Here is a 17,730-nt window from a genome sequence, read left to right as displayed (position 1 = left end):
ATCATGGAGGGTCTCTACTTTGAAGTGAAGCCAAGAAGGAGTGAAGCTCTTGGACCAGGGAGCTCTGACAAACCCCGTTATAATCTAACTCCAAACCACCGCTCATGTCCTTCACTTTCACATCTGACCTCTGCCACGCAGTGTCTTCAGAAGCTTGGGAGGGAGAGGATTGCATCATGGGGGGCAAAGATGGAGGTGGAAGGAGAGGAGGACGAAGTACGATACAAACTGACCATGATTGGTTTTCGGAAAGTCCACCATTTGACCACCATGGCTATGCTACCCTGGGTGGTGGCTGAAGTCAGCAGGTCCCAGCCCGGTGAGAGGGAGCAAGGTGGTGGGGTGCAAGCTGGGGGGTCTGGAGGTAGACAGCTGGGTCCTACTTCACGCAGTCAGACAGTTTTTCTGTGTGTGTCAGCATCAAGGGTACGATGTGTGTCCACGCTGGGAGAGAGCCTTGTATGGGACCCTCTGACACACACAGTTCTGTTTGAATGTCTTCCTCACCATGTGACCAAGCTAATTCACAACAGCCAGGAGCCCAGTAGCTTTGCCTGCCTGGTGAAAGGCACACAGACTTGTGCCTGCTATGTCTTCCAGTGCCAGTACAGAACTAAGGTATGTATAAGTGTGTGTGCATGTGTTCTTGGATTACTTCAATCAACAATCGGGTAGAGCGTTTGAGGCTGTAGAAATAAACTACACATGTATGCAAAGTTACAAAACAAAACGTGTTTCACAATAACACAGAACAGCTTCAGAGCTATGGTAAATAATTGCACATGAGCCAAATTAGAAGTCCAAAAACGTCAAAGGGAGTTCTCTCACGACAAGCAACGGCATATGTCAACCACAAACATATCAACACAAGCTCAGCTAGTCAAAGTATATGGAAACACAGCATGTCAGATAATCTGGAGCACCAAGGTACAGATGAGAATGACACGAGAACTGGGGATCACCAGCCGTGTGACGACCTCTTCCTTATGTTTGCACAAATGACAAAAAGCTGCCTGAGCATTCAGTGTGACCGCATCAGTATTTATTATGACAGCCCACAGAGAGAAACTGGATCTGGCTTTGGCTCGCTTGCGGCCCACATGCTCTGTGCTTTTATTCCATTCAGCAACACGAGCAAACACAGACGTGCATTTGATCCACTAACAGTGACACACTGAGGACCAACACACCCCTGACCTCTAGTCCTTTTACCTTTCCTCCACATGACATGCATGGCCAAAAGCCTGTGTGTTCAAAGTGAAGTTGCAGCTGGTGTTAGATCAGGCCCGAGACATTCGATAGCATGCCATGCCCAACATGCCAGAGACTTAAAAGAGTTGGCCAGATTAGGAAGATGGAGACAATGAAGGGTACTCGATGTGAAACGTGATGAGTCAGAGAAGTCAAAATACAAAATGTCACATGTGCACCGCAAGAGAAATACCAGCACGCTTCAGTTATGCCTACAGCCATCATTTACTGTGTGGGGTAATGTAAATATCACTGAGTGTACATCTGTCTTAAATGCACACATGTGTTCTTCAGCATTTGCACAGCGGCTGCAGACATGCCTGGATACGCCTGGATACGCCTGTCTGTTTTGTTGATTAAGAGAAAATGAGCATACTTTACATGAAACGTGCAGGATGTGAAACAACGTTACCATAGAGATCACTTCCTGTCGCACAGATCCTGTTATGATGTTATGTTTGCAGCAGAGTGAGCGCTTGTTGTTTTCGTTACCTTTTCGAACATGTGACCATGATGATGTCAGGCTGACCACCTGTTGCTCAGGCTTCTCTCGCAGTTACATACATTCTAATTATAAGTGGCATCTCTACGCAGTGCTGCGGGGCTTTAAATAGTGAGATAATACAGTCTTTTCTTTAGTGTTTTAAATGTTGTCAAATAAGTTTTTATTAAGCAGAATAAAAGTGCATACTTTACAGCAAGATGGGAATCTAGAATGAACCCTTACCACCAAAAGCACAAAAATCATCAGATTTTGAGTCAAATTAATTTTACATAACCTTACATCACAGACTTCACCCTGCCTCTCGCACTATGACAGCTGGGATAGTTGGGCAGGAATGAGACAAGATAAGTTTCTAAATCTTGTGGAGGATCCGGATCATCTGGAACAAGGCACAGACAGCCAGGGGAAGAGAGAGGCATCAGGACAGATGAATGTCAGCACACTGAAAATAGGGCAGAGGAGAGGAAATGGGGAGAATACGGGAGAGGGAGCTTTGAGGACAGCAATTAATCTAATCTCATCTAAATTAGGTGCAATAAATTTAATGGGAATGAGACCTGGATTCATAAGTCTCAGCACAAATCCTGATATTCTGATTCCAGAGGAATTGACCGGCTTTGGATAAGGGCATCCAGCCTCGTGTTTTCTTTTCAACTGTGAGGATAGACAGGAGCTGAATATGCTGTGGAAATTACAATGTAATTGTGTTAAAAGATTTGAGAAAATCAGACAGGTATGAGAGGGGCATGCCCAGTCACAAACTGTGTTTCATCCAAAGCATCTCACAGTCTGATGGTGGAAGACAGAGCTGGAAAAAAGTATCTCTGCAACAGGCATGGATCGACTGAGAAAATGACACAGTTGTCAAGAGTCTCTGTTCAACCTGCTGTCTGAGTTGTGCCAGCCACACACACAAACACACACAATATCGCTCTTTGCTTCTGGGGTTATTGTCACTTTCAAGTGGTGAAGTTGAGAGCGCAGTAACAGCAGTTTCACACAATTTGACACATTTCTCAAATGGGGTATTTCAGTTTGGACTGTTGTGATATGAAATGTGCACCTGAACATACCAGATCAGGGTTGGTTCATGGCTTTCTGGCTTTCTTTATGAGAACCGTGCCAAGTAAAACTTTTGAATCAGAAAAAATATCTGTATTTTTTTCTTTAAGCACATATTCAGAGTCAGAGAAAATAGAAGTTCCTGTTCACTGCAGGGGACAAAGAATGTACCACCATGAAGGATTTGTTCTTGTTGCTGCATTAGTGGTTCCTCTTGACTGGTTACACGGTTATAATTTAACTGCCTCCGGACAGGAAATGCAGCTCTCTGCTCCATGTTGTGCCATGTCATACTGTTATCGCAAAAGAAGCTATTATATTGGATCTCCATATCTGCAACTGAAAAACTGTAGAGTTGCTTAACAGTGCAGTTGAATATACACATCTACTTTTTTTTAGACCACTAATGTTATAGACATTTAAGGTAAGTGTGTTTTTAGATGGCTGTCATTACTATTTCAGGAGTAACACTCTGTTACAGGTGCCACTGTGCTTTGCAGTTTCCCTTGTGTGTTTTGTAAATGTTTGCAGGGACATGGGATCTTTTTGTGGTTAAAAATGAGACATTATGGGAAAAAGAACCACCAGCACTAAATTTAAGTACCTCAGCAAGAAACATAAACTTCCTATTCTCTATCAAGGGAGAGAAATGATCTCAGGAGGTCGGTGGGGCCTCCCCTTTCTGCTGAACTAGTAAATAAGAAAGTAACCACTGGGTGTCACCACAGAGGTGTCTAAAAATCAGTGTTTCGGTGTGAAAATCTGTTTGCATGACTTTGTATTTGTTGCTGTGCTTTTGTGTGGTTTCAGCTTTAAATTTACGTTTTACAAGCCAGCTTCTCTTCACTGTAACTGGTGTCCCTGTGCAATCTGTGATTCGTCTGGCGAGTCGAGAGCAGAGACGAAGGTTTGTTTTGTTTGTCAGGTTTAATTTGTTTCTTGTATCTTGGTTGAGAGATGAAGCACAGGGAGATATTATTACATTTTGTTGCAGCTCCAGATCACTTGCATCAAAATGACTAAATAAGACCTTGGAGGAGAATGTGCTCTCTGAGTGCCTTTGTGGTCATTAGCAAAGTTACTAAACCTATTTTTCCTTTAATGTATGGTAGTTACTAAAGAATAGATACTACAGTGCTAGACTGTTTTTATTGGCATCTACTAATTGAAGAGTTACCACCATTGCACTTACAATATTTTATTTCTTGCTTCGTTGGTAATAAAAAGGTAGCATTCATGAACACCAAGGGTTTGTTTTAATCACTAATAGGCTACCATTTGTAATGCTGAACAGTAATTTGTGAGAGACTTTGTTGAATAAAATGCATTGCTTTCTTTGGATATAAATTGATGACTAAGCTATGCATAATAAATAGATGAATACGATTTTCATTACACAACTTTCCATTTTATCTTATTTTTATGGGACTGTTATTTTTGCAATTTCAGAAGAATAATTTTAATCCACATTCAGCGATTCAGGTTTATTAGATATCAACAGTGAATGGTAAAAATGCTATTGCACTTTAATTAATCAGTGCTTAAAATAACTACTTTTTATTTAATCCTATAACTGTATCATTGTACAAGCCGTCCACTTTTCTAGGCATGTGCTGTGAAAAGTAACTAGTTTAAAATGCAGTGTGGTGCTCTAGCAAACTTCAGTATCGTCTAACGTTGGTTGTTCGGCGTGACAAAACTGTGTCAAATGTTGACTTTGACGTTAATGAAGACTTGAAACTTTTGCGCCACAAGTGTGCTTTTCATCCCAAATTCTCCTTCAGTGGCACTCAAAGGCTGTGCATTCCTGGGTGGAAATGTTGTTTATATCAGCGGTCCCCAACCTTTTTTGCGCCACGGACCGGTTTATGCCCAACAATATTTTCACGGGCCGGCCTTTAAGGTGTCGCGGATAAATACAACAAAATAAAACTAGTACCGGTACCGAAAAAAAAGATTTATTCATAACACACGTGAAAAGACTCAGGAAAACCGAGTTAGCGATAAAAACGATAACAAAATAACGATGAAAACCGATAAAAACCCTGAAAACCATACATTTCACACCTGAGCCTCAACTCTCGCGGCCAGGCCCGGGGGTTGGGGACCGCTGGTTTATATAACGTCATGTCGACGAAAATAACAGATCTGCATTCTTGTAACGGTAATGGGAAATCCACCCTAATTTCTGCCGCCGAAACTTTGACTGCTCCGGGACAGGAACTGTGTCCATTTTCTCAATACACGGAGGAGGATTTGGCTACGACAAATCAGACGCAGTCTGTGGTGAAGGGAAACGGAAGTTACCTATTTGCTTTCAAAATAAAACAGAAATTTCGTTAAAGAGTAAGGGATTTACACGTTGAGCGCTGGAACTGTTTTATTGCGAATGTGTGTACCGGAAGCTGAATGATCTTACGCTTGCGAACCTAACGGCGAACGAACAGCAGGATCCACCTCGGCTTCAGGGAGAAAAATCAACTTTCCAATGAAATGATATTGAAGCGCTTCGCGCTGGTAGGGACGAGTTACGGAGAAGTAACAATTCAGATTTAGTTTTTGTCAAGTTTATGGCGGATGGGATGAAAGCGCGATTCCAGCGATTCAGCCTGTTCAACAACAAACAAGAGTCGAGAGATGTGAGTGGAGTTTGAAGGCGTTGTTTTACTTTGTGTGTCATGCTAAAGTGGACAGTTAGCTAACGTTGAGTAAGCTTTTACATTAGCTAAATTTTCGCAACCTGTTGTTAGCTTTCGTCTGTGGTGGCCTTAGCCTTTTAAAACGACTCCAGCAGAATAGTTGTTACATGTCTAGTAATGTTTTGTGTAGCAGTTAATGTGTTTAACACCAAATAATTTCGCTCGTCTTTATTCCAAATGTGCTTTGCGTTGTAGTGACTACTGTACTTCATCCTGTCAACTGGATGCTACCGTTCAGGTCATTGTGACCCTACCATTGGTTCGGGTGTAAAATGTTAGCTTTGGGTGGTCATTCAGGCTCATACAGTTCACAGAAGTTTGATTGAAGCTGGAAAGTGTAATGTGTATTTACAATAGATAAATATGTCTACTTTTGAAACTTCCTCTAAAGTTGTCAGATCAAAATTTCACCTCTACTATGGTGCTTTCATGCGTGTGAGGCCATCTATAGATGTGTTTGTGAGTGAAAATAAGTTGAGTTTGAATGTCACATGCACTGTCAGTAATGTATTTACTTTATTCCCTGCAGAGTGCCAAGAATTAAGGCATGAACACCTCACCTTTTACTCTTCAGAAATGTGATGGGGCTTTTGACACTTTTTTCCTTCTAATTTACATAATGGGTCTCATAAATAATTTGTAAGTGAATCGTCATTCTCCTTACAAGTTTAGAGAAAGATCACTGTGGGGGAACGTTGCTCTTCCCGTCCTCACTCACAGTATTGTTTAGCATAAACCATAACTGTGCTTAAGCACTCCAGTAATAAAACAGGGTTTTTCCTTTCCTAGATGATGTCAGAGCTCCTGCTTCTGTAAATTGTAGGTTACTAATTGTCAGACCCTTTAAAGAGCCGAATACGTGAAAATCCAGTCTGCTTAGCTGCTGCCAACTCAAGCCAAATGTAGGTGTATGTGAGCGTGTGAGTGACTCATGGCGATATCACCTCCAGATCCATTGTGCTCCTGTCAGTGCTGTAGTCCTGGAACAGGAGGCACGTCTTGTATGGCATATTAGTCATAAAGTCTGTCATGAGCTATTACGTCGGCAGTCTGTCTCTTTTGAAACTGCTTTGATTGCATGCAAGCTGAAAAGCTCATACTGAAGTGAAGCTCAACCTTTGTGCTGTAAAATATCAGGGACATTTTACAGAACCTTTGTCACAGCAGCCTTTTTTTGCATGTTATGGTAGGTTGTGGGATTCGTTGGTCTCAGGATCTTGTGTCTGCTTTTTGCTGATGATGTGGTTCTGTTTGCTTCATTGAGCCATGACGTTCCTTTTGTACTGTGGAATTTGCAGGCAAGTGTTAAGAAGCTGAGATGAGAAGTAGCACCCCCAAGTCTGGGGTGAGGAGTATAAATGCGTTGTTCGCAAGTGGTGCTGACACTGTCACTTCACTAGTTGACTGATATTCCCATGCCTTCGGGAGTGACTGAAAGAGTAAGATCATGCATACAAGCGGTGGAAATGAGCTTCCTCCGAAGAGTGTTTCGGCTCAACCTTAGAGGTAGGGCGAGGAACTATCATTCGGGAAAGGCATCGAAAATGTCCAGTTGAGGTAACGCATCTGATCAGGATTTTTCCTGGGTGCCTCCAAGGTGAGGTGTTTCCAGCATATCCTATGGGGAGGAGGTCTCAAGGCACAATGGAAAGATTAATCTCTCAGCTGGGTTGAGAACAGGGGAGAGGGAGCTCAGACTGCTGTCCCTGTTACTGATCACATGAATTAAAGCTCTGAACCAAAGCAGAAAGTAACAGCTGTGTTTTACCTAGAACTTCATGTCAAAATAGCTGGTGGGAAAAAGGTTGATTTTGATATCAGTAGAAGCAGGAATCTTTTACCATGATAGTAACTCATTATTTGTTGAGTTTTGATTAAAATTATTCTTCAGTTGGAACTGCTAACAAGTATTATCAGGTTACTTTGAACCCAATTCTTTACAGAGCTTAAATTTAACCTTCTCTGGTAAAACAGCTGATTTCTGACTCAGCTTGGAAAGTACCGCACGCAGCCTTTTATTTTTTGACCAAATAAAAAAAACCAAAAAAAAAAAACCCAGAAGTGATTGAAGTTAATGATTATCTAAACTGTCCAAGAGAGCCTTTAGAGTCCCCTTTTCCTTTTTGGCCACCTGCCTTTTCCTCCCTCATTTTATGCGACTTGGCTGCTCTTTTCATGTGACACACTCCATGCTCTGTAGCAAAAACAAGCTAGTAAACTGGAGGCACCTTCGAGTCGTTATATAAATAACATGTCCTTGTGAACTGTCAGACTGCTTTTTGCCTGTTTGTCTGGGAGTCTGTATCTAACCATGTCCATTCAGTGGCTGTTTGCCTCTTCAGTCACTCTGTCACCTCTAACATTTCCACACTACATACATTCAGTCTTCTAAGATGAAAACATTGAAGGTGTCGGGGATCTTTACTGACTTAATTTATTCTCAGTCAAGATTTCACTCTGCACTGCGTTTAAACAAGTCCTTACATTGTGGGCTTGTTGTTACTATTGAATGAGCTCATTGTCAGGGGTTGTCTTTTGTGCTGAAGTAGTTTTTCAGTCTGTTGAAGTGATGTCAATATGTTGGAAGCTTGTGGTTAACCATTTTCAACCATATAAAATTGCCCTCTTTCTCCTCATTGCGCTTCGCTTTCCGTCAGCAATGCTTCTCGTTTCTTGGTTATACATTGAACTTTGAACTTGGCAGAGCTCCACGAGGCACAAGACTCAAGCACATGATCATGGGAAGCAGAGAAGTGGGACTTTCAGCTGCCTCGTCATCTTTGTTGTTCATTTTCATGTGTCTTGCTGGTGCATTAGTGGGTTTTAAGGGGCATTTCTCCTTAAATTGTAATGTTTTTTCCCAGCATTTCTAGTTTTAATCATTCAAGTTAAACGTCTGTTTAGGCTCAGTCTGTGTTTAAAGTGAAATTATCAACAAAATGTTTTTTGGTTGGGTTTTTTTCCCCCCCCTCCTCTCACCCCCAGTTATGGCAGATGGCTGCCCCTTCCTGAGTCTGATTCTGCTGGAGGTTTCTTCCTGTTAAATGGGAGTTTTTTTCTTTCCACTGTTGCCAAAGGAGGTCATCTGATTTTGTGGGTTTCCTTGGTTTTCGCTGTTTTATTGTAGGATCTTTACCATACAGTATAAAGAGTCTTCAGGCAACTGTTGTTGCAATTTGGTGCTATATAAATAAACCTGAATTGAAATCAAATTGAAATTATTTTTGTTTTAGAATACATATTGTTGGGTTAAAAATAGATACTTTCCTTTGGAGTATAATTAATTAATTTAGTTATATACATTCATCATGGTTTTAAATTGCACTGCTGTGTTTTAGTTATTGGATTTTGGTGGTAAACCAATGATGTGAGTCTCACTGCACTGGAGTTCCTCAAAGTTATAAATAGCCCTGGGGTCAGATAGTTCTGAAAGTCTAGCTATAAAAAATATTTAAAAAAAAGAACTTTTAACTGAAAAATATTTCCATATTTATAGATTCTTTTTAAAAAGATTGTCAATGAGATTATTGTTTTAAGAGTTTCTTATAGGGGCCTCTTTGTGGAAAAAAAAATACATTTTTACAATATTCCTCAGGCGCTTACCCACAATTTTGTCCTGGTTCATGTTATATTCTGATGTTTGAGGTTTATTTTCTCTTTCTGAAAAACACCAACAGGTTTGTTTTGTTTACTGTGCCGACCTGCAGCTTCTCTTTTGCTGTCTTTCTTGTGTAACTTCCTCCTTTTTTGAGGCCATTACTACAGTACTTCTTTTTAATTGTGGTATGGTGTGGGACATCAAACTTTTTCAGTTTTGTTCCTCTGTGAGAGGCTGAGTCTGTGGGTCACTGCCTGAGGCCGTCCAACTGCCTTCCTGTCTGAGATCGGCTTCATGTAAACGTTCCACTGTGAGAGATAATGTGTGCTGTGTGCCTTTAGCAAGGGCTGCACCCTCACAAGAAAAACTTCTGTCAGCTTTGCTTCAAACCTCCAAAACAGATGTGTTAGCATGCTACGAGAAGTATGGAAGAGGAAGGAAGCAGTAGAGGAGTACTCACCAAAAGGTTATATGAGAATAGATTAAAAAGCATGATGACATACAAATGAATTTGACTTTTCATTCACCAAATTTAAATTGAGCTATATTTCTAGAAAGCTGTTTACTGGATTTCTGCATTAAACTTCTAAAAACTATAAATATAGCTTTAGCTGTTTGTCATTTGCCAAATTACACAAGAATCTCTGCTTCCTAGTTATGTGAAGTGCATTTTACAAGGCAGTGACTACCTGATGTAGAAGAGGGCGATAACATCGCCATGCCGTGCAGTTAAACAGGTTATCAATTACCAAGTGCAGAAAAAATGAAACTCAGGTTGTGTGTAGAAATACAGTAAGATAAAGTCTTAACAAGGACAGTAAAGAAGTGGCTATTCAGTATCTTTTGTCACAGAGAGACACAAAAGAAGTCGGAGGAGGAGAGCCATTGGCAAGGACTAAATGTATCTGTTGGTTGAAGTGTTTCAGAGTCGAGCAGTGAAAGCAGGAGGAAGAGGAAGGGGGGTGGGGTGCAAAGCAAAGAGTCTGTTGTTAGTGGACAGATAGCAGACTTCACTCTTCACAGAATGATTAAAAACAAGTAGGCAGTAGAAAGCAGAGAGTGAGAAACATGGTGTCTAGATTCCTGTGTGATTGAGTGACAGTCAAAGGAGGAAAGGAAGCTCTGTTTCAAGAGAGAGGACCACAAGATACTCAAAATGATATATAACAAGTATCTTTGAGTCTGAATAAGTAAAGGGACAAATACATTTTAAAAAGAAAGCATTTATTAATTGTGATGGATTGCTGCTGCAGTAACTAGGTTTGCAGTTGGTCGTAGTGTCATTTTGGGGTATTTTTTTTATTTCCCCTGCTGATTAAGTTATTTATTTGAGTGATTCAAGCAAAAACGTAGTTGAAAGAAATATAGTACTGTGCGTAGGTCTTGATTTGGCTCTCATCTCTATATTTTACTTCCAAAGATTCAGACTTTATTGCAGTTTTTATAGTGGCCTTGACAAGTACCTTTTTAGCGGGGGATTCAACTGGACCCAGTACTTAACTTGTATCTGTATGCCATATATTCAAGAAGAAGAAATGCAGTTGATGGTATTTAGCTGCATTTAGATGCAACTGGAGAGCAAAAAAAAGCTGGAAACCTGGGAGTAAGAAGTAGCCAAGGATTGCAAGTCTTAACTAGGGCTGCCACGATTAGTCGACTATCAAAATCGTCGACGACTGATTTAATACTCGACGCGTCGTTTGAAGCTTTGTAAGATCACAAAAGACGCAGGAATAAGTAGTAGGATTTATGAGTGTAATAACGGACTGAAACAGAAGATGGCAGCACTGCATGTACAAGGATGCCAGCTGGTGTTAAACCCCGAAGAAGAAGTAGCTCTGTCCCAGAATTCATAGCGCAGCCCAGCTCCAACAATGGCGGCAGCTAGTTAGTTTTAATATTACTCTTATTATTCTTTCTGAGTCACAAAATAAACGTTTAACATATTTCAGGTGAGAATGTAACTGTGTAAACCTCAAATATCTGCTCAGTTTATCAAGACACCACATATTTTTAAAAGCGCTCCGACGTTTTCGGAGACGTCTGTTACCCACTAGCTTGATAGCTAGCCGGGGGCAAGGCTCATTGGAGCCCGTGAGAGCACCGGACTCCCGGCAAATCGGTTTCAAACCCACCACCGTCTTTCGCTACTCAGGTTAAACATATATAAGTCACTTAGATAACTTAAAAATGTTATTGTTTGGCTTTTTTTAGTATTTTATTTGTTCCTGAGTAAATTGGTTTGGCTGGGATTAAAGTTATAGTTTTTACACAGCTGAATAAACGTCAAGCAGACAACTGATTATCAGAAGTGTGAGATGCTCGAGAATATACTCCGGTGTCCCGTTATATTTTAGATAGCAAGGAGTTTATTAAACTTCACTGAAACAATCTGCAAATTTCATTCAAATTTAAACTATCATCTTGTCCTTATTTTTAGTTAGCACATACCTTAAACACTTAAAGCTGTAAGCTAATGATAGTTATATAAGAGTAGATGCATGCTGGTGCAATAAGCTGTACGTTTTACGTCCAATGGATGCACGATCTGATTAGTCGACTAATCGCAAAATTAATCGGTAACTAGTCTTACTTACTTAGCACTTAGTTCCTCCTACGCCGGGCGGCGTATCGGGCAGCTAGTGATCTCCATCGATGTCGGTCAGCAGCGACTGCTTCAGCTTCGCTGCTGACTAGTCTACTATCAAAATAATCGGTTGTGGCAGCCCTAGTCTGAATTCCTACCTTTGCTTGTGTTTGGTGGCAGGTTGGGGTGGGTACTGAGATAGTTTTGGATCTCGTCAGTAATTACATTTCATAATCATTCCCTACAAAAAGTTGTTGTGCACTTGTCTTTTTAATTTAAACTCTCACCACTAAGACCAAAATGTTTTGTGTACTTGTGTGCTGCAGACACAAATCCGAAAGCTTAAACTGTTGGTGTGTCACCCAGGAATGTATTTGGTAATCCTGTAAGCGCTGCAGTGTTGTGCACAACCTTTAAAAGTGAAGTCCCAAAACTGAACAGTACTTATGAACATACATGGTTATGTTCGAACCCTTCATAATGTTTTTATATCCTTGAAAAAAAGAAAAAGGAAAAGGCAACAAGTCAGAATACTTATTACACATTTGGCTGACACACCTATCCAGAGCAGCTTCCAGGTGAGGACAGAGAGTTATGTGTTTGTTTTGCTAAAAGCGCGCACCTCATGCTGAGGCAAGACACGGCAAGACCTTGCTGGAAGTTTGTCTGTCAGACTGTAGCTGCTCAGGCATCTGTCATTAATGACATCACCAATGTGGCTCAACCGCTGCTTCTGCTTAGCTCATCTGCTTCCTCCTTTTTGTTCCTTGGTGTGGTACAATGATAGTGTGGTCCACAATAGGAGAAGGACGTATACTGTAGACAGCAAAAGGTTGTTTTCTGATTTGTATGGCGTTATCTTCTGTCCAGTGCTTGTTTGTAAATAGATTAAAACAAGGAAGTGGGACCAATTATCCAGAGAAAAGCCTCAGGCTGTTTGAATTGATCTCTCTGGTCATGCATAGCTTGTATAACTAGAGCCAAGCAATAAAGTAAGACATTAATCAAAGTGTGTGCAAGAAAATAAAATAAGCCTTGCAAGAATCACAAAATACATTAAGCTACCTGAGTGGCTTAATGAGTTGTTTTGCCTGGATAACAGAACGTTCTCGATGTGTGAGTAATCAGGAAAAGGCTTTAAATTAACAGCACAGAGTGTCCCTGTATAGGAAAATGGTCAAAGAGTGAGCTTTATGTAACAAAGCCAGTACTGAGGATTAGGGCTGGGCCATATTATACCGTTCACGGTAATACCGGTATAATGTTAGGCAACGATAGGAAAATGAAATATCGCGATAGAATATGAGTAAAACGCGCATGCGCAGTGCCTTTGTTTTCATACGCACATGGCCGATTGTTGAGTGAAACAGATGAACCAGAATTGGTTTGTAAAAATGGTGCAACTTCAGTGATGTGGAACTGGTTTGGTGTTTGTCCGTCAGATACACGACAAAGCACATTTTTTTGCAGAACATGCAAGCGGCCGTCGTTATTGTCGTATTTGTCGGACTAAGATGCTCTTAAATCTGGGAGTAATCTGGGTCCTAAACTCCGTCTTTTTCAGGTCAAACAACACTGCAGCATCACTGAGAGTTAAAAACTGTCTAAATTCTTTCATCTTTAATAAAACATCAGCATTGCTGCTTTACCAGGTGTAACTATGAAGTTTAACTTCCAGGCATCCATGAAAACAAGAATTTATTACATTTAACGGAGTTAGAAGTTAGCAGGAAGCTAGCGGAAGTTAGCTCGCTAGTTTCGCTAGTTACCTAAGCATGATATAGCATGTTCTGACTGAGAGATTTCTGAAAAAATTCAAACGTACAGCTCTGCTATCACTTCCAACATAAATGAAGACAGGAAACTAAACAGCAGTGACGTTTGTAGGGTTACTGAAGTTGGGCTAGCTGGTATATAATGATGTGCTACGTGATCGCTAGCGACACAGCTATGTTAGCATAACATAAACAGTGAAGCTGGAGGACGAACACTAACACTTTTCCACTTATAAAAGTTAACGTGAAGGTTCCTCATGGTTAGAGACAAATGCAATCGCATGGCAGGATGCTGTAAACGGACCAAACTTCAGTCAGGAGAACAACTGAGATAATCCATCCACAATACAGGTTAGTCATTAATATACTGCAACAACATGGGAATAGAGCAGAATTCATTCATTAATAATCAATGGTACAGAAGTGGAGGAAGCAAGAAGAATGAGTTTAATAAAGTTTGATTTATCTGACTGCTTTGTTTCGCTTAATGTGCCTTATAATCCCGTGCACCTTATGGTCCGAAAAATACGTACTGCACACTGCAGTTTAATGTTGCAAAGCACCTCTTTTTAACTTCAGTGGATATTATACATGGTTATGCTCAGGATATGTCAGCCCATTTCTACTGGAAATGCCTTTTGGTTAAACTTTCAGCAAGGAATTTGCATTTGCACTGTTACATTTTTATAAAGCTTTAATGTACATAAAAACCAGCTTCTTGTTTAAGTGAAAATAAATGGATAGGTTGTCTTTTTGCGCTAGTAATGTTGTGGAGTTGTATTTTGTCTCGCATCAATTATATCGTCAGTTATATCGTTATCGCAAATTTTCAAATATATATCGTGATAAATATTTTTGGCCATATCGCCCTGCTCTACTGAGGATACACCGATTGTGCGACTAGATCACACAGCATCCCAGCTTTGTTAGGCTTTCTTATATTTCTCTCTGTGTCACTTTTCCATCTTTATAATTGGCACACGCAACATGTCAGACTCTTCTAATGGTAATGGACCTTGTGTTAATGTGGAGAGTGTAGCTACAGAAAAGGGCTTTTGTGTGGGGAAAGAACCCAGTTACAGTTCATTTGTTCTCAACTGTCCCCTCTCAACCCTCAGAGCTCTAACCGGTCCAAACGGACACAGCTAGTGAGCTTAACTGAACTTGAGAGACAGATATTTCCCTTAAGAGGTAATCCAAGTCCAACACAGCTAAGAGGAGCCAGGGAAAGAGTGAGTATTAAACTGCAATTGTGAGGTTGCCAGAAATATGTCTTAGATGGACACTTCTGAGCTCTTTATTCTTGATACTTATTTAAATATGCAACTTTTTTCTGAAATGTTCAGCACAACAAGGCCAAACAACAGATAACCTAAAACATTTTGCCTTAAATTGAAACATAATGTCTAAGTTACCTAGGAGTGCTCTTCATTGCTCTGTTGTGTGAGCTTGTGAGTGTATAATATGTTTTGTAGCATTGGAGTTTTTTCTCCTTTTTTTTTTCTTTTCCACCCTTTCTGTCTCTGTTATCCTGTTTAGTTATATGGAGGAATAGGAAAAGACTTTTTCCAGTAAAAATTTGGATTGAAATTGTACCTACCATAAGATCTCAATACAGTGGTACAGTTTATAGGGCAAGAGAGGAAACTCGAGAAGATTCAGAAAGAAAAGAAATAGGTGCATCAAAAGGGGACAGGAGTACAAAGCCTGCTTTGAGGTCCCAATTTGGCATTTTTTTCACCACCAGAAGACAACACAAGAGCTGCTTTATTCAGGGGTCTCAAAATACTCTTCACACCATTTGGCAGGTTAGCTCATAGTGAGGTGTGGCATCTACATCGATGGATGGAAAAGTTGTTCTTTGGAGTACGCCTTTTGTGTTTGTTTTAGTTTATCCGCTGTTGCTACTGTAGGCAGCCACCTGTTTGTGGACATGCAACCTGAATGCATGAACAGTGTGACGACTCAGTGAAATCACCACTTTAGAAATAATAAGGGAAGTTTAAACTAAAACATTAAGTGTCACGTCGATGCAGTGGTTGGCACTGTCAGCTAATAGGCTGGCTGGCTGGCCTACTTCTACACTCCAAAGACATGAATGTTCAGTAAATTGGTTATTCTAAATTGGCCATAAATATGGATGATTTTCTATCTCTCTGTGTTAGCCCTGCGATAGGTCACCCCTGGTAATCTGTCCATGGTGTATCCCACCTGTTGTCCCGTAGGCTGGCTTCAGCTATATACAGCTGAGGTAGGATCCAGTCACTCTGTGACCCTGAATGAATTTATATGGATGAAGGATTCAAAAAATATTATTAGAAGACGAAATTTGATGGTAGTGCTTGAACTCACGCAAGAGTAAAGGTCTCAGTGATGAGTTATTCCCTGTGAAATGTTTACTGTTGCACCTCATGGGGTTTTATTGGTAGTGTTATAAATATTCTTTCAAAAGAAAAAGACAAGTAAGTATGTCAGCAATAGAGGTGGGAATCACCATACATCCCACGATACGATATTATCACAATACTTAACGCACGATACGATATTATCACAATACTTAACGCACGATACGATATTATTGCAATTTTTAAAAATATTTTGCGATATTCAGATTCTGTACATAAAGGTAAACTTTATCAATATTCATTTTATCTAATATCAAAGTCTCGCACTCAGTCTTTCTCTCATTTCAGTCAGTTTTATTGTTGACAAACTGAACGGTTTGTATTACAGTCTAGTCCAACTTAACTGAATGCAACCATCTGGTACAATTATAGCTATTCTGAACTATGCAATTTATGAAAACTATGCAGCCCCATTCAGCAACTGAAGAATTTGAAAGTAAATTAAAACAAAATATAATTTTACATTAAATAAAAAAGTTTTAAACTTAATTAAAATAAAACATGTCTTAAATTAAAATAAGTAAACTGTCATTTATTGCTGCCAAAAAAAAGTTAAACACATTTGGACAGTGAAGGAATGTCAGGATTCTTGCTCAGAAAAAGGATCAACATGCTCTGAAGTCAGAGCATGTTCCACACAAACAACTTTTTTGTAACAAAATATCGATTTCTGCTGTCCCTGTATCGATACATTATTAGCAAACAAAATATCACGATACTACACAGTATCGATTTTTTCCCCCACCCCTAGTCAGCAAGCATTGCCGTCGAATAGTAGTAGCAATATCAAATGTCTGAGCTCAGCAGGATTCGTATCAGTGTAAGATCGGTGTAAAATACATTTTACTCAAATGTTCAAACATGTATGTGATGACTTTGGAGTCCACAAACAAAGGACCACACCAGGTCAAAGCATGTGAACAAATGAAATTTGTTTTACACAAGTAGCATCCCCCCCCCCAAAAAAAAGCATTACTAAACATTAACTTTGAAGATCTCAAACTTAAACATAGTGCTGAATTGCATTGTTTGCACATAGTCAACAGGCTATAATTTCCTAAAGACATGGGCAGTTTTGTTGTTAGATGAAATGTGTAGGTTATTGTACTGCACTTTTATGGATACATTAAAAAAAGTAACAGTATTTTTACAGTGTACAGGTTCAAATTTGTAATGTTGTTTTGGAAATACTTCTGTTTGAATGTCAATCATTCGTGTTGCTGTAAGTACAGTATAGTATATAGTGTGTGTGTGGCAATGTTGATGATTTTGAATAAATTCCCCACTTGGCTGGTTGGGATTGAAGAGAGATTAAATGCATGATTAAATGTTTTTGAGCATTTTGTGCATTTTGAGTTAAGCTTTTTTTCAAAGTTGTTTGTCTTTGCTTAGGCTCAAATGGATGTAATGTGACACTAAGAGCTCGGTTTTCTTCCGCAGTCTCTGTTTATGCAATTAGTCTAAAAATAGGTTTTCTAGCTAAATGCCTTACAATTACATAATGAGTCCTTACAGTACTTCTAATGATGTTCTCGTTATCTTTCCAGGTTCCTGAGATCATCAGTACATTGAGGCAGGCTGGCAAAAGCTCGGCACGCAACAATGACATCACCACCGTTTCCAACAAGGCTTCCACGGGTTCTGGAGGCAGCGATTCCTCTGAAACGTGGATTTGCGCTCTCTCTACTACAACCACCTCCATGGCACCCGCCGCTGCTGTGTCTCCGACAGCGTTTGCCAAAAAGTTTGAGGTATTATACTGCGGCCGCGTTAGTGTTGCTCACAAGAAAGCCCCTCCTGCCCTGATTGACGAGTGCATCGAGAAGTTCAGCCAGCTGCGTGGCTCAG

At 40.2% G+C, this 17,730-nt stretch overlaps 1 protein-coding gene across 1 annotated transcript in view; it reads left to right on the top strand.

The window, feature by feature from the left end:
• Positions 1-3: 3 nt before the first annotated feature.
• The window catches only part of tbc1d1 (TBC1 (tre-2/USP6, BUB2, cdc16) domain family, member 1), a gene marked incomplete in the record, with an annotated part of 51,522 nt that continues 33,795 nt past the window's right edge, over positions 4-17,730 (top strand). Inside the window, 2 exon segments of the mRNA XM_042223412.1 lie at positions 4-618; positions 17,430-17,730. Coding sequence (XP_042079346.1) covers positions 4-618; positions 17,430-17,730 — 916 coding nt within the window.

The sequence above is a fragment of the Haplochromis burtoni genome, unplaced genomic scaffold (assembly GCF_018398535.1).
Source record: "Haplochromis burtoni strain Fernald_Lab_line unplaced genomic scaffold, NCSU_Asbu1 Contig_110, whole genome shotgun sequence".
NCBI lineage: Eukaryota > Metazoa > Chordata > Actinopteri > Cichliformes > Cichlidae > Haplochromis > Haplochromis burtoni.
This window is presented reverse-complemented; position numbering and strand designations above follow the sequence as displayed.